Genomic DNA, 18,249 nt, shown 5'->3' on the forward strand with positions numbered 1-18,249 from the left:
CATATGCTTATATCGGTTATCTGTGCACGTATTAAAATATGTAGGCGCAACGAAGCAATTTCATACGGATATGTCAGAACGAGGGGGAAGAAAAAGTTCATGAAAGAAACATTACGTTTCACTGAACAGAAAATGGAAGTTCACAGGGGAAAAAAAAACAAACAAAAACCAAACAGTGAGATTTCTAACTTGGTTATCGAAATGTCACCGACCTCAAAGTTTTTGTACGTTTCCTTTAATTAAATTATTTCTTATCTAGGTAAGTGAAAACACATTAAAAAAAACAAACAAATCCTACGCTCCACATTTTGAACAACAAAATACTGCATGTCTACGTACAGCTGCGATTAAGGAAGGTCAGTATTGTGAGAGGCTAGCTGCCAGAGTTTCAGGAATATTGGCTCCGAGTTGATCCCTTTCTGAAAGTCTCAATTTTGCTTTTTTTTTTGTTTTTGTTTTTTTAATCTAACCACTGAACGCTCATCATGCTCGTCGCTTGGTCACGTCGCCCGTCCCAACGGGTTGGTAGGGAGGGGATGGTGTCTGTTGGCTGCCGGAGGTGGCATCCAGCCTGAGCGGTGTCAGGGCCTCTCCCAGTGGGATCACTTGAGGTGAAAGGTCAGATCTTAAGTATTAATTGTTGTTAAGGCTTCCTGTGGTCTCGCTTCAGTCACTCTCCAGTTTCAGGGGCTCGTGGGGGGGAGGGGGGGGCACCTTTAAGTTCATCTTTGTCCCGCTTCTATATTTTGTTCTCAACCCACATTCCAGTCATTAAAGGGGTGGACACTTTTTTTTTTTGTTGATTTTGATGGTGTAAAGACAGATTACCCAAACTGAAAAGGAATAAAATCTTCTCCGTTTGGCACCTCGGGGCTCTGTGGTTGGAGGAGGTGAAACAAAAACAAACAGGGACGAGAGAGGGCGAGAGAGAGAGAGAGAAAGTGTGGATATGGGGGGGGGGGGGGGGGGGGGGGGGGGGGATAAAGTGGTGGTGGTGGTGGTGGTACGCGTGAAACGGACTAGTTGGGTTGGCCGCCTTGGTTGTTAGCTGCCGATGAGTCTGAGTCTGGCGTGGCGGCCGGGGCCGGCTCTTCTTCTGACTTGCCGCGCTTGGCTTCCGGTTGCTCGGCCGGCTGGTCCCCGTTCTGCCGCTTGGTGGGGAGGGAGGCCGAAGCGGAGGCGTGCGCCGCCAGCAAGTGGAGTGGGCTTGCCACAGCTGAAACTGTGTGTTGAAACAGGCAGGAAGACAAGGGTTAAAAAGAGGAAACACTTCACGTTGGAGCTGTTTAACTGTGGCTCAATAACATCTAGCAGCAGAAGGCCTGTGGGGAGTGTGGTTTGGATCAGCGGCCACGACTGCAGCACACACAAGACTTTTTTCAGATCCAGAGGAGGCAGAAAAATGTTCACTGTGGCGGCACGTTGCTGCTGGATCTCGTATTTAACTTCAATTTGAGCGGTTTGTTCAAAACAGTGCTCGTTTTATTACCCTTTCTGAAACAAGCCGTTTCAAGCTCACTTCCAACTCCCCTAAAGCAAACCTTATTCTGATTGGATGCCCCTTGCAAACAAACATTTAACCGCAGGTGGCTCCTGTCCTCTCAGTCAGACCTGTACACCTGAGATGATCAGTAAGCAAAGGGTTTCTGACTCTCACCTGAGCTGGAGGGTCCCTGGATGGCAGTGGTGATGCTGTGGGTGCCATTCTGTGTGATGGCCTTAACAGGCAGCTGGTGTTGACCCATGGGGGCCTGCTGCACTATGGTAACAGTCTGCAGGGGCGTGGCTGATTGGGAGCTCTGGATGATGCGACTGGAGGTACCTATAGAGGCGATGGTAGGAACTGTCTCTACTTTGACTGAGGAGGAGGAACACAAACAAACACTGGCTTCAGTGGTGGAATATCATAAATCTGATGTTTATGAGAGGGACAGGCCAACAACCAAACCAACTGTAACTGATCTGATGCTGCTGAGACACAAACAGTGAAATGTTTTCAGTGCAACCTGATGTGAGCTTCATGCAGCTGTGACAAATGCGGGAGGGGTGGGCTTCCCCTAAATCTGCACGTTTCAGTTAACTTTAATAAGCATGACACATTTGATCATGTGAGTTGACACAAATGTCACCAAAGCTAAAAATAAAGTAAAAGAAATCTGGTCCATTTTGATGCTGCTGCTTCTTTTGAATAAAGAAAGAAATGAAAGGCTTATCAACACTGCAGCTAATGTTTGTGTGCTTTTGAGGAAATTATTAATTATTTCATATGATCAGGAGCTACATGTACTATTATGGTGTTATGGATGTGCTGCAATAAAAAGAGGAATTCAAGCAGGGTTAGGAATGGACAATTTAAATTTTTTTTATACTGGTGCCAATATAATATGTTTGAGGGAGTGGGTCTGTATTACTCTAACAGAAATCTATGCATTTTTGTGCCATTTCTAACCAGCTGATATGAAAAATGCTCGTAGATGAAACCCTCAGTACATTTTTGGCTCTGGATAAACCCCCTTGGCTGCGTACTAACAGTTACATTCTGCAAGAAACACCAGAGCCAGAACACTCCTCATTTTCATAAGTGAATAAATAAGATTAATAAGTGAAAGCAGTCAATGCCATGCTCCCGACTCACCTTTGACCTCTGTGTGCTCTCCATTCTCCTGCGTCTCACTCTTGATGATGGTGGCTGGCTGGGCGATGACCGTGGCAGGGCTCAGGGACCCTGCAGGGATTTGCTGCAGGACGTGGACAGTCTGGACAGCAGGCGGGGAGGTGCTGGTGCTCACTGGAGAGGCCATGGTATAAGTCACTGGCTTGATGGTTTGAGGTAACTGACGCTGGACTGCTATGAGTACCGGCTGGTTGTTAACAGGCGAGCCTGGAATGGCGAGAATCAACATGCACGTAAGTTTTAACACATTGTACAAGAAACAGAAAAGATGAGACAGTCGCACGGTGTGTGCGTGGCAGAAAGTGACGTCTCACACCTGTTGTGTTTTGTGCAAAGCGTGCTTCCTTGATCACTGCCAGTTTGGGCTGGACTGCTGTGGTGGACACTGGGGTGGGAGCAGAAGAAGTCTCCAGCTCCAGGGGAACTGGGAGCCCTCTCGTGAAAGGCTGTCAGGGGTCTGGACACCGCTGGAGTGCGCAGAGAGCACCCCTGAGTGATTGGGAGATGCCGGGGCACTCCTGAGAGTCCGAAGGATATGTTGGAATGATAGCGAGAGAAAGAAAGAACAAACTCACATCATGTCCAATATGTGTGCTATTAAACATGTGACTGGGACAAAGCCATACCTGGAGGAGAGGGGTCCGTGTGGGGGTCCTGAAGCAGGGGACGCCCCGGGGCCGTCGTTTCCTAAAGGCCTGCTCAATAAGCTTGGCCTCTGAGGATGGGTCTATCCTCCAGAATGAACCTTTGCCGGGTTCCTCCTGCGACCGTGCCACTTTGATGAAATAACGGTTCAGAGACAGATTGTGACGGATCGAGTTCTGCAACAGAGGACAGTCTCAGGTTATTTATCAGTGATCGTGACTGAGCTCGTGTTCGCAACCATTTCTGGGGGACCTGTAAAATGAGGCAAAAAACGCACCTGCCAGCCCTTGTCTGCTGTCCTGTAGTAAGGATAGTTCTTTGTGATGTGATTGTAAATTCCATTTAGTGTGAGCTGCTTGTCCGGAGCCAGCGTTATGGCCTGGACTATCAGCTGTGCATAGGAGTACGGAGGTTTGGAGTCATCCTGTGGGGTGGAGACAAGGAACGCAGATTCAGTGCACAGAAACAAGCTTTCTGCACAGATCAACCAACTTAAACTCTTCTCAGACTTGGAATAAATAAGTCCCAAAGTGACAGGACCCTGTCGGACACCTGTCACTTTTAGATGGATGTTCCCCACAGCCTCACACGATGATGGAACAAGCCTCATGAGACACTTGCCTCCCGTCTGAAAGTCAACACCTTGCATATAAATACATGAGCTCCTAATCCTGATGCTATAAGTATCTAACAAACCGAGGAGAAAGACTTCTAGAAACAGCTGCAGGCAACAAACTAACTTCAGTTCCTGTTAACATTCTGTCAAAAATTCACAGGGTGTTAATAGGTGAACCTGTGAAAGAATTATTAATGGCTGCCAGCAGCTGCCTTTATCTCTGCATCGCTCAGGGTCTCTCCTGCAACAGTTGGCTGCTGGCTTCAAGTCTCAACTGCTCATCCCGTGGGGGCACCCCGACATCCTGCAGTAGCAACAGGCTGGCATGCACTGTGCATTGTGGGTTTTACAGTCAGAAGCACCCAATAATCAAGGCCCAACCAGAGACCATTTAGATGCCACAAGGTTAACGAAAAGGAGCACATACATCAAGCTATTTTAGTATGAAGCACCACTCATTGGCCAAATCAGTAAACATTCATAATATTTTGCATTTTGTGGGCTCAACTTGGGGCGCAATCCACCGACCCTCTGATTGGTAGGTGACCTGCAGGCTGTGTTTACTGTGGGAAGTTTCTTTCAACATGCTTTATATGAATAAAGAAGCAGAATCTGAAAGGTCTGAGCCGCAAGGAATGAGTTACTTTGCCTGAATTAATATCAGACTAAGTAAAATAAGTGATTAAATGTGGACTGATTCACAAACCAAGGCTGAAGTTTGGACCGGGGGTGGTTCTCACCTTGGGACTGTCCCCTCCGGAGGCCTCTTTGTCATTCTCAGGTTGGGAGTTGTCATTATGAGCTGCAGCTCTGCAGAGCTGACCATGCGACCACCCATCCTGTAGCCTGAGGAGCCCGCACCCCGAGGGCTAGAGGGGCAGGAATTAGCAGCACTGCAGGAAGGAAAACAAGCCAAACAGCCAGCTGTCAATAAATTTTACACTAAAGAATGGCATAAAAAAGCAACACTGTGTTTGGACTAAACATAACGCATTGGACATTTTTCAGTGTCGCTATATTCAGCGACTCAGCTCATCTGCAGTGGAACGCTTTTGGATGACATCTAAGCTAATCTCCCTACCCTCCAGATCGCCTGGAAACACTGCAATCGCTTAGGAGCCACAATCAGGCCTAAAGCGACACAGCTTTAAAACCTTAATCAAGTCTAATGAAACAGTGTGAAAAATCAGGCTTAATGTAAAGGATGAGTTTAAGCTCATCCTTTACATTAGCTGTGATGTAAAGGTACATACAGTGGCCGGACGCAGGCTTATGCCAGTGTTATAATTCTGCCTCCATGAGGATGCAAGGGTCTGCTCAGGTCTGAGTGATGTTAACTTCATCATCAAATTCATGCAACAAATGTAGACCACATGTTGTGTGTTGCCTGCAGGGATGTGGACACATCTTTGACGCACGTTTTCATCCAACCTGTGAAGCACTTTGTAATGTGTTTTTAAAAAATGCAAACACTAAACATTTTCATTACTAACACCATCTTTGCTGTTGCTCTCTTATTAACACGTCTCTCTCTTACACCTAAATCTCTATGCAAGACGCACTTTGGTTAAAATAACCAACCTTCACCTGTAAGGCGGATTATAATTAGCATATTTAAACAATTTATAAAAAGCTGTTCAGTCCTCAATCACACCATCTATAGCTGAATACATAATTTCCAGCAGTGAATACCTAATGGTGCCGGTAGGCGATGGCAGAGGGCTCATTAGGTGAGCGATGTTTTCTGGAATGTTGATGGTCAGCGGGGAGATCTGGGGCTGTACTGGTTTCACTGGGGACTCTGGCGCCTCGCGCTTCACTTTCTTCCCACTGGACAGGGCTGTAAATGTGATTTTGATATTTGTGCTGGGGAACCTGAAAGTGCACCTGCAAAACAGAACAGACAAAAACAAAAAAAACTGAGCAGCTGGCAATGAAGACAGGTAGACTGAATACTACCTCGTAAACCTCTAGATAGAACAGCTTCTCTGCCTCGATAATTAAATCCAAATGCTGATGCAGTGGCTGGATGATGCCGAGATGTGTACCTGCTGTGATGAGGGAGTGGTAGCCTCAGTGGAGCTAAATCTATGACAGCCTCAGCACCATGTCAACACTTAAAATTTCTTTTCCCTACATATTGGTATAAAACAAAAAATTAGCTGACTTATATCACCATGAAAGTCAAGAGAAGAGGAAGCAAAATACGAAATACTTCAAACATAACGATGAGGGTCAGATTTTTTTTATTTTTTTTTTAATTTAAATGGGACTGCAGGGACTGTGCAAAATTTAATAAATTCCTGCAAATTCCCCACACATGCATACAGCAATCTAATAATTCGATGGAGGCAAGAGAAAAGAACGCCACCAAAACTAAAGAAATGACAGCGATGCTGTGATTGGAGGTCAATCACTGAACAGAATCTGAGGTAAGAACAGGCAAATGTTTCAACATTAAAACCCGCACATTACACCCACGCCGTGAAACTCCCAGCACACAGTTTTTGTGCTGATGTTAATGCCATGAGGTTTGAGTCAGAGTGTTGGCGACTCACCTCACCTGCTCTTTAGAATGACTCATTCTCTCACAAATGTTTGTAAAGGCAGACTACATGTTTGATTTTATACACCTGAATTTGAAGATTCAGAGGTGTGGCCCAATGCTTTTGTCCACACAGCGAGACTGACAGACATGAGATCCTGTCTTTCAAAGCAGCTGAACGATACTGAGGACGACTATAATAGCAACCTGGCCAGTGAGCCAGGGGAGAATATCAGCGAGTGAACTTTCAGCAGAAGAGACGAGAGATTGTCTATTAATAAATCAGTGCTGATGTAGGTTGCTTCATTTGCTGGGACAGTCAAAAAAAAATGTGTTAAATAAAAAATGCTAATGACTTCCCCAACACACCCAAGTAAAAGTATATATGTGGGAAAGGCTGCTTTAGGAATGTTGGGATTAGAGCATACTGGTGTTCTGCCACACTAAAGCTTCATAAAATAAAAATCACGTCATAAAAATAAATATTGGACGGGCAATTATTAATTAAAATCCCCAGCAGTTATAGCTCCGGAAGTCATTTAAGACTGCTACGCCACGCACATGTAATATGTAAACATTGGGGGATTTCTTCCACGGAAGCAGGCTGAGGAAATGCAGAAATCCTTGTTGCTGCATCATCGAATGAGGCTGTGTTCAACATAGTGTGGCATCTGATTCTAGGTTAGATCTACTGCATGTTCCGTTTTCCTCTTAGCAAACTAGGTTATTGCTGTTCTCTTCATTAATGCAAAAGTATGAACTAGCACATCGCATTAAGGGATGGGAACCGTCCAATCCACCGCAATCAAATGCTGCCAACTGCTTTCATCAACACAGCCGGCGTAACGCTGCCGAACGATGGTGTCTGACTCAGGGCAGTGGAGCTTTTACACACCTAAGCTACATTTTTTTAATCCACACATAGAAACCTGGGAGAGAACTCTTATCAATGCCCATCCCTCGTGATGCTGAACATCATGACACCAAGCAACCAAGGAGTAATCTGCTGTTTTTGGAAAGTGTTAGGAGTGTCCAACAAAATACTCCATTGAGTTTTATTATAGAAACTGTAGTATCAGAGTTATGCTCTCTAGCCAGTTTTTATTTAACGGTCCCCTCAACTTTAAGGAAAAGCAGAAACAGCTACAACATTGGAACAGTTCAATCTGCTTCAATTAGTGTTGATCCAGTTCAGGATTACCATCTGCAGACTGCATCCCAGTTTTATAATGAAGTATTTCATTTGTTCCAGTTCATTTCTGACCAACCTAAACGATTGGGATGTCATAATCAGAGTTTTAATATAGAGCTGTCTGGTTTAATGCAACAAGTGCAATGTAACGTAGGGTTGCAACAAGTCATTGAGGAACTCGAATACCTTGATTACAAAAAATCCTCGACTCAAATTTCGTTAAACCACAACTCTGTAGCGATCAGTTGTAACCACGTATGTAAGTGTTTCACCCACAATTGTGACTAAAAATAGACCTGCAATAGAAATGTATCTGGGAGCACATGTGTGAATAGAAAATATTACAACATTAAGCAGCCCCCTCTACAAGAGGACAACAGCAGTGCTGTTACAGTGTAACGTGGATTTGTCTGCACACACACTGTGAAGGGCAAAGAGGCGGCACCGTCACTGAGACGGTGAGTTCAGGTGGAGTGAAAGGAAATGTTTTTCTAGCATCCAAAACAGCAGCACTTGTTCCTGTAGCTGCCATCAAAACCTTTACTGGGAAGCAGCTGTGGGAGCGCTTCATCAGCCCACCTGAACAACGAGCTGCAACGTGAAGCAACGTTCAAAGCAAAGGTCCATCCATCCATCCATCCATTTTCTTCCGCTTATCCGGGGCCGGGTCGCGGGGGCAGAAGCCTAAGCAGAGAAGCCCAAGTTTCCCTCTCCCCAGCCACCTCCTCCAGCTCATCCGGAGGGACCCCAAGGCGTTCCCAGGCCAGCCGAGATACATAATCTCTCCAGCGTGTCCTGGGTCTACCACGGGGCCTCTTCCCGGTGGGACATGCCCGGAACACCTCACCCAGGAGGCGCCCAGGCGAACCTAATCAGATGCCCGAGCCACCTCAACTGGCTCCTTTCGATGTGGAGGAGCAGCGGCTCTACTCTGAGTCCCTCCCGGATGGCCGCACTCCTCACCTTATCTCTAAGGGAGAGGCCAGCCACCCTTCGAAGGAAACTCATTTCTGCCGCTTGTATTCGCGATCTTATTCTTTCGGTCACTACCCAAAGCTCGTGACCATAGGTGAGGGTAGGAACATAGATCGACCGGTAAATCGAGAGCTTCGCTTTTACGCTAAGCTCCCTCTTCACCACGACGGACCGGTGCAGCGTCCGCATCACTGCAGAAGCAGCCCCGATCCGCCTGTCGATCTCCTGTTCCCTTCGCCCATCACTCGTGAACAAGACCCCGATATACTTAAACTCCTCCACTTGAGGCAAGAACTCGTTCCTGAGCCGGAGATGGCACTCCACCCTTTTCCGGCTGAGGACCATGGCCTCAGACTTAGAGGTGCTGATTCTCATGCCAGCCGCTTCACACTCGGCTGCGAACCGTTCCACTGCGAGCTGGAGCAAAGGTCCAGTGTGAGGAAAAGTTGAACTTTGTAGCTGCTCCCATCGTAGGGATGTCCACGACTAGACTAATCGTCTCTGTTGTCACCAGTCGGTACCAGACGTACTAATCATTTAACCTAATTATTAAGATCTTAATTGATGCCAAGTGCTGGTTGTGAATGTTATGCAGCCACTTGTCACCAGGTAGAGGTGCAGCCCTGACATCATTATAGAAAAATGCCAAACTCTGTTAATCTTCATTTTAAAAGACCCGTGTTTCCCTTTTGAATATTATTATTGCTCATTAATATGACAAAAATATTCTTATACGATTACTCAATTACTTGATGGAATAATCTATAGAATACTCAGTTACTAAAATAAATAGATAGATGCAGCCCTGATGAATGCACTCATGTTTATACAGTGTTTTTCTTTGTCTTACTGACCACTCGAAGAGCTTTAGATTACACATTTTAACCACACATTAATTTTAGCAAATATGTAATACTGCTTTCTTGCATTAGAACAATATTCTAAAATAAGAAACATCCTGTCTCAGAGTGATGCTGAAAAACTAGTTCATGCATTTATTACTTCTAATCAGGCTGTCCTGAAAGCTCCCTGAAAAGCCTTCAGCTGATCCAAAATGCTGCAGCTAGAGTACTGACAGGGACTAGAAAGAGAGAGCAGATTTCTCCCATATTGGCTTCTCTCATTGGCTCCTGTTTAATACAGAATAGAATTTAAAATCCTTCTTCTTGCATACAAGGTCTTGAATAATCAGGCCCCATCTTATCTCAAAGACCTCATAGTACCATATCACCCCAACAGAGCACTTCGCTCTCAGACTGCTGGCTTACTTGTGGTTCTCGGATACGTAAGAGTAGAATGGGAGGCAGAGCCTTCAGCTTTCAGGCCCCTCTTCTGTGGAACCAGCTCCCAGCTTGGATTCAGGAGACAGACACCCTCTCTATTTTTAAGATTATGCTTAAAGCTTTCCTTTTTGATCAAGCCTATAGTTAGGGCTGGATCAGGTGACCCTGAACCCTCCCTTAGTTACACTGCTATAGGCCTAGTCTGCTGGGGGGGTTCCCATGATGTACTCAGTATTTCATTTTCACTCTGCATTTAATCAGTTATTAATCTCTGGCTCTGTTTTTGTCCCATCTTTCACCTTCACTTATCCATTTGTTATCAAGGAGCAAGTTGCACCAACTGCTCATTACCAAGTCTCAAGAAATCCTTATGGGACAAAAACTGCTCTAAAATGCTCAGTTTCACACAGTTTTCTACTCTTGTCTCCATATGATGTCAGTGAGAGGGGATATTCCTAATATGGTCATTTAAGACACAGCTCTGGCTGTGAGCACAGCACCCACCCAACTGTTGAAATCTTTTGTTTGAGAGAGGCACCAGAAGAAAGTTGTTTTAAAGCCACTGAGAACTGCGAGCTAAAACAGGTTGTTTCAGTCAGTGGATGAACTGCCAGGCTGCACCGAAGCTCAGCATGACTTCAGTTTCACCAAACAACTGGCTGCTGCCTCAAAAATTTCTCATTTCTGATTTGTGGTAACTATGGCGGATCAAAAGAAAAATAAAAGACAATTTCACCAACATGGAAACCGAAAACTAGGGGAATTAAGAGGGCTTTGTAGTTAGCATGAGAATACACTGGATGCAGGAAATAAACAGGCCATTAATCAGACAGAGGCAGCCCTTATTCTTAAACAATGTAAGGAAAAAGTGGTAAGATCTCATAAGCAAGGAAAAGGGAAAAAAAAAAAAAAGCAATTATTATTTTAATAACCTGTCTGCCTGGCAGCTAATTAACTGTTGATGCTGTTGCAGAGGATTAACCTGCTTTGTTTTGGTTTGCATAAAATGTGGCAGTTAGTAACCATTAATCCAAACTTAAACACAAAGCTATGACCGCTGCATAAGCCCTGCTGGTGCAACCACTTATAATAAAAGAGAACAAAAAACTACAACAAAATAGACTCACAAATCTGAGGGCCTTGCAGACAGAAAATAAGCAAGTTTTAAAGAGGATGTTTTAAATCAAATGATTCTGGATTTGACAGCAAGCTTCATAGCTGCATACATGAGGAGATGAAGGGAAAAAGTGGAGGGAGGTCTGCGACAGTCACAGTCTGATTATAAAGAACTCTTCTAAATGGCTGCCTGACACCCTGGAGACTGTGCAGGCACACATTGGTTTTCACTTAGTTGAAGACTGCCAGGCACAGCAGGTTTTTTTCTGCCGGGCCCTCACGGAGCTGGCATCTGCTGAGAGAACCCTATCCTCGACACCTACATCTCAAATTAGCTTTGTCGCTAACAGGAGGAGGACTGGAACACTTTTTGGAGCCGGGCTGGTTAGGGGAGGCACTTTCATTATGTGTGCACCCTTACAGGAAGGGTTGCGCCTTCTCGGTAGATGTGTTAAAGATATGGAAAATCCTTAAATAAACATCAGATGCTTTTAGCAAGCAGCAGCTGACAGGATGGGAACAATGAAATCTAAATATATCAGTAATAATCAGTAATAATGTGGCTCCTTATCATCTTCCCTGAATGCCATCCTGCTGTCAAAGAATACAGCCTATACTGACATATAATAAATGTTCTGCTTTGTCTACTGCACAGGTAGGCCATTAATCAGCTGGTTAATCAACAGTCATGATTACTTAGTACTATAGCAGGCAACGTTTTGATAATTGCTGCATTTTTAAACCCTAGAACACCAGCGTGAGTTTAGCAACACTCACTCTCACATGGGTGAAAATCATTAGCTTTCTAGGGTTATGCAAGATACAATGTCACTAGTTTATTTAGCAAATATTTGTATTTTTCTTCCATTTCAATGAGTATTTTTGGGGTTCTGCTGGGCCAAAGCAAAGCAAAGGATGCCTCGCAGCCTCGAAATGAGCAGCCAGGTGTACGCGTTTAATGATCGCGGGTACACGACTTCAAATGTGCGGTGGTGGAAAAACCAGCAACATGTGGTTAGATTTGACACAGGGGTGGACACTTCCACACTGGGGTTGTGGGATTCAGCAATGGTGCTTTACAAGTTAAAGTGGAACCATTAAAGTTTTTTTTCCCGTCATTATACACACAGAGCTCCAATGGGGTTTTTTTTGCTTCCAAGGGGCAGCCAATCTGAAGAAAGCTGGCTTGCAGGGAGAAGGAAGTAGGGTTTAAAGTGCTCATTTCAGACAGAGGATGAATCAATCCCGGTATAAACTGTGGTGAATAGCAAGCTACTCTTGGAGAGACCAAAAATAAAAAATATATTGTTCCAAATTGTGGTAACGGCTTCTCTTTAATTATTAAAAAGGAGGCAGACCACAAACTAACAAAAAAAAAAAACTATGCTGAGAGAATTTAACAATTACATGTCATTTACCAGAAACTGCAGCCAATCAGAGGCACAGAAGTGACAGTGAATACTGTGTGTTCACAATTTTATGTTTGTATTCAAAACAGGGTTTTATTATCTCAGTGAAATCTACTGGAAAAGAAGAAGGTAATTTATCACATTGGCTGGTTAAAGAAAAAAAAAAAAAAAAAAAGCATTGTACTTGGCTGGTGGTCTTTAACCTACCACACCTCTCATCCAATGAGTGAAAAACCTCATTTTCAAGCAGAACAGCCTGTCATTTTCTAATTTCTGCTTGTGACTAAATTAAGAGATTAGAAAAATGTACATTTCGGCCTTGTTTTAAAATAGAAATTAGACCCAGTCTAATTGCAGAGTTAACAAAACTCACACTGTTTTCAAGTAACAAGCGCTAACCTCCTCAGTTCCTCTAATATCCATTTTCCCTGTCTGAATGAGGCTCATTGAAGGGAAAGCTGTTTACGGTATCAAACATCCCCCTCCTGCATGCAATCACAGAAGCCTTTTTATTATTTTCCCCTCGTGTGAACAATGAGGCCTAAACTCCAAACGCACGTTGCTACGCTGCTAAGCTGCGAGGACGGCAACAAAGAAAGCCCGTTTGACTGAAAACTTTCGCTTGATGTTCACCCCCACCCAGCCCGCTAAAAAAGAATGTAAACAAAGGAAGACAGGAAGAGCAGCAACTTGGGAGTGAGTTTTGGGGTGTGGGAGAGGACAGGGAAGGGGAGGGAGGACGGGGAAGGAAGGCTGTTGCTTTTTTGTTCGCTCTGTTACATCACCAAAAAGGAATCCCTGGAATACAACCGACCTGCCCCCCCCCCCCCCCCCCCCCCCCCCCCCCCCCCCCCCCCCCCCCCCCCCACCCCCCCCCCCCCCCCCCCCCCCCCCCCCCCCCCCCCCCCCCCCCCCCCCCCCCCCCCCCCCCCCCCCCCCCCCCCCCCCCCCCCCCCCCCCCCCCCCCCCCCCCCCCCCCCCCCCCCCCCCCCCCCCCCCCCCCCCCCCCCCCCCCCCCCCCCCCCCCCCCCCCCCCCCCCCCCCCCCCCCCCCCCCCCCCCCCCCCCCCCCCCCCCCCCCCCCCCCCCCCCCCCCCCCCCCCCCCCCCCCCCCCCCGAGCAACGCCTCTATGAGTCCTCCCATGCTGTCAATCTGCTTCCTCAGCTACACCCGTCTATCGTGGGCAGCGTGGCTCCTCTGAGGGTCTTCTCTCACACGATTACTTAAAGCACATGACCGTGAGCTGGGTTGGGCCCTACTCACGGAAGTCCACGTCATTAAGCTGATTAAAAGCTCGTTTCTGACAGTTGGCCTGATCAATATGAGAATCCGACACTCCTGCTGTTCCTTCCTTGTTCCTTGTTGTGCTTACATATGGCAATACACTGATCTATGTATGATGTGGCAGGAGTGCAGCGCAGAAGAACTCATCAGCTTTCAGACTCGTGCCATTTCTGCAAAAGGACAATTTAGAAATTGCATCAAGTCACAACAAGTTGTCTTGTTGTGTAAAAGAGTGGTTTCATATTGAGGTGTTGCACAATAGCAGAGAACAGGTGCAAAGTCTGACCAGAGCTGGCAGAAGCTCATTGGCTCGTCTACACTGCAGGTACTGCAGTGGATAAACTGTAAACACTTTCTGGTACGCTTAAATCCAGATAACGGTGTTCCCGGCAAAACGTAAACAAGCATTTTTAAAAAAAATTTTTTTTTTAAATGGAATCAGACACAAATGGTTTGCTCTTCACTTTCTGCTAACGGGAATTTTTGTATCTTTTTCTGCTTCTTACGCGGCTGAAATTACACACTAAAATAAATCACACTTAAGAGTTACTTTAGTTTCATATTTCTTATTCGTTTTTATTTCATTTGGATACTTTTTTACAGTTTAGTTTCAGTTAGGGTGGGTTTACTCATCAGTTCAGGTTTTGTTTAAAAAATTAGTTTTAGTTTTGATTTATTAGTTTTAGTTTTTAATGATTGAAATACAGACGGCATTTGGCAGAGGTGAGATTTAGGAAAATCAGAATAAGAACTACAATAACAAACAGCAGATTTCGAAGGCAGTTGCCTCACAGTCGTGTAGACATCCAAAGTTTGAAAAAACACGTCCATCAAAACCTCATCGGGCAGGCTATAACAATTGTCTCCAAACTTACAAATTATAAAACTAAAGATATTTACATTTATTTTCCTAGTATACAAAATTCAGTTAATTTTTCAAAAAGTTTAGGTTTTATTTTCTTACAGTTAAAAATTTGCTCACATCTAGTTTTAGATTTTAGTTAAGTTTGATTCGACTACAATAACCTTGATCACAATAATCCAGGTTTTAATTACACTGAGCAACAACTGCATTTTATCACATCAATCACTGAGGAGTGAAAACCATCCTTTATCATTTTCCAGAACATGAATGTAACAATTTTTCAGATAAAACAAGATTTACGCAGATTTTACAGAAGAAAAAAAAAGTCCAGCAACAAATATTCACATTTAAGAGGCTCAGAGAAGATAGTTCTCATCAATTTTAGAGCTACAACAAAGATGAGTTTCCATTAGTGACTAAAATGCTGATTACTCAGCTGTTTGGTTTGTGGGGATGGCTTCAAATAGATTGAAAATCTCTGGATTTGGACAGAAAAACAATTACCAAAAATAAAATCTGTAAAGATATAAAATAAATTATCATGTGAGGAAAACAGATTAGCCTGATTATCAAAGCTGGCTACAAATGAATTAATAACCAAATGGTATGGTGAATTGGTGAAGGGCTTATTTATCGGCCTGGCCGAAAATCGTGACTAATATTTGGCATTTTTCCAGATGATTGTCACCATGCTGGTCTAGACCGATGTCCCACCAACAGAACTGTCAGGGTGAGTGCATGTCACGACTAAAAAGTATGAGCCCTGATCCCAGAGTCACATATTCTCAGTCTGAAGCAGCTCTGGTGAGTTAGCAGAGCTGCGCTTCAAAGGTAAGGCAGCAGATATCGATGAAGCTGCAACGAACACCACAATTCTCTATGCGGCACCTGCAGCTCCATGACTGTGCTCCATTTCACTGGTGACAGTTTCCCCGTCGTGCTAAAATCCAGAATAATTAACTCTGTTAAGGCTAGGCTAAAACTGATTAACAGGCTAGTCAGCCATAATATGTCAATATATAACAATTTGATTGAAAGGAAGTCATTTTATTTATAAGTGTTTTTTGTTTTGTTTTTTTTACTGTAAACATACATTGGTTCCTTATACCGGTTATCAATTTTCTTGCTTAATTTATATCAGCCCTGAAAGAAAAACAAACAAACAAAAAAACAAGTCAATTTCCCTACTACACACCTGTAAAGTAGCCTGGACATTAATGTCTGTTTGAAATTTTACCTGCAACTTTATGCATACAAACATGGCCTACATTCACACGGGTATTTAGTGGAACAAAACAACTGAAGTACCAGGCAGACCTGTAGCTTCCTTTGTGGGGGACAAATTTCAGACAAAATATTTCACAACAGCTCATGGCCATCAGTCCTAACAATACAGCCATACAATGGTGACATGCAGGCTACAAAGGTTGCTGATTATTGCCATAGATGGCATACACAGCTGGCATGACCTCGAAGTATGCGGATAGAGGTCAAAGGTCCCGCAGGTTGCGCCGCTGGAAGCAGACAGGGCGGGGACGCAGGTTTGTTTACGTTCAGGGGTCGAGCAGGGAGGGAGGCTACAGCTAACTGCTATCCAGCGTGTTGACATGGCCAAAATGACGGATGTTTACAGTATCACGAGAACGCATTTCTCGCTTAAGGATGTCCACGTGATAGAGAGAAAAAAAACAAAAAAAAAAAAACACCACTAGTCAATGTCAACAACAGCGTCCCTGTAGCTACGAGTTAAGTTAGTTACTTTCAGCTAACTAAATGAACTAGCTGACTGTGGGTGAAATGTGGCAGGAAGGCAGGCGGCTGAATAACTGCTGCTAACAAGAATGTCAACAAAGAAAATGGCTTTGGGAACAGGATGCGGGGTTCTTGCTAACATGCTAAAACACGTGGTGCTCTCGACTCCACCGCTAGCCTATATAAAACCAGTGTTGTTAACTTTAGCCGCCTGGCTACTGGAGATGGAGTCCACATGTACACTGAGGGGGGGCAACTTACATTCGTGGTAGCTGCAGAGGAGGGGCGCCCCGTCTGAGGAACACTCCGTCTACAAACACCCCGTTTTTGCCCAGGCATTTCAGGTAGAAATCTCCGGTGCCGTCGTCGGTGACTATCTCCAGATGCCTTCGCGAGATGAAGCTGGAGTGGCCCATGCTCACGTCCACGGAGCCCTGCGATGAGTTCCGGCCGATGGTCACCGAGCGCTTTTTCATCATGTATTCGAATTCACGGCCCTCGAGCCGGGCAACCGGCCCAGACGATCCGCTCACCACAGCCATGTTCGGGTTAAAGTCTCTAAACGCCAAAATACTGGGGAGGAACTAAAGCACCGGGGTAGGGACGCCCGACTGTGGTCCTTCGGAGGCGCGTGTAAATAAAGCAAAACTAACAGAGGGGTATCAAATTCAAAACAGGAATCTAAAGGGGAACATGCGAGGCCAGGGACAGCGGCTCCGACCCACCGCCGAGAGAAAGGGTAGCACAGAAATCCAACCAAACCGAGCACGGAGAGGATATGGGTTTACTGACGGTGCTCGCAGCCAGTCACAATCAGGGAAGCTCGTGCGGTTCCGCGTCTCTGACCAATCAGACGCGAGAATTAATCCGAGGAGAGATTCAAGGTCGGTTGGGGGGTAGTAATACGCGCATATGCTGGGTGGAGAAACGCAAGCTACGGTGTGACGAAAGAGCAAAGGAGCGGATCGATGGGTTTGCACGTGCAATCGGCCGCAGTCATCACACCGCTAAAGATTATCTGTAATCTGCGATTATACATCGATATCACCGCCTAATCGAGGATTCAAAGCGAGAATCCTCCGCTTATATTGGGGGAGTTTGCAAGTTTTGGCTGTGCGCAGTCTGTGCGGCGCAGCAGGCAAAGCCACCATGCATGGTGCACTTCCTCCTCCACTACAGAATCCACGCATGGTTTTGCGCATCGCTCCCTTTGCAGCATCTTGTTACTTTGTAATATGAGGTTAGATATATTTTTAAATGATCATCGTTACCCTCGGTAATCAGTACAAACAGATCTTCCAGTCTTCACAGGCAGACAGACCTGCCTCATGTTACCTCGCTGTGGCTGCTGTGCCTTACCTGTGCGCAGGCCCGTGTCTGCAGGTGACTGACCCCGCCATCTGCGTGCCACTTGTTTGTAAACACTGCCTGGCACAGGCGCGCACGCGACCAGTGAATGCCCTCCATCAGAAGATAACACCTCTGATCAGCTGCAAAGTGATAATCAGGTGTTAACAGGCTGTGGGTGCATTCAGGAGGTAAAGCCAAGGTTAGTTAACATAACAATGGCTTGAATACACAGACACCAGAGTGTTGACAGCTGGAAAGCTTAAGTGCTGGAATCTGCAGTGGTTTAAGTGAACGTGAAGACAACAGGTTATGAAAGAAAAGAAGAGAAAAAGCTTGTAAATCCACCTTCATGCACTGCTAAAGATTCTAATCTTTTAGTCCTTGATCACATATCACAGAAGATCAATACTCTCTTAGACTCAGGAGAGCCTCAAAGAAACTCTGGGAGTATTCAAGGAACCTTCCTCACTTTGGGGGTTCTTTGAGGAACCTTTAACACAATTTAGAGGAAAAGTTCCTGGAGGAACTTAATAAACTGCTGCT

General features: G+C 45.2%; 1 protein-coding gene across 1 annotated transcript; it reads right to left on the bottom strand.

Moving 5' to 3' along the window:
- Positions 1–978: 978 nt before the first annotated feature.
- On the bottom strand, positions 979–17,097 carry foxk2b (forkhead box K2b). The gene is given in 12 exon segments (XM_030736328.1): positions 979–1,222; positions 1,658–1,858; positions 2,636–2,881; positions 2,991–3,104; positions 3,107–3,192; positions 3,301–3,317; positions 3,319–3,495; positions 3,597–3,743; positions 4,676–4,729; positions 4,732–4,828; positions 5,628–5,822; positions 16,618–17,097. Coding segments are annotated over 12 exon segments (1,818 nt in total). The 5' UTR covers positions 16,899–17,097; the 3' UTR covers positions 979–1,019.
- Positions 17,098–18,249: the final 1,152 nt, after the last annotated feature.

The sequence above is a fragment of the Archocentrus centrarchus genome, chromosome 8 (genome assembly GCF_007364275.1).
Source record: "Archocentrus centrarchus isolate MPI-CPG fArcCen1 chromosome 8, fArcCen1, whole genome shotgun sequence".
Lineage (NCBI taxonomy): Eukaryota > Metazoa > Chordata > Actinopteri > Cichliformes > Cichlidae > Archocentrus > Archocentrus centrarchus.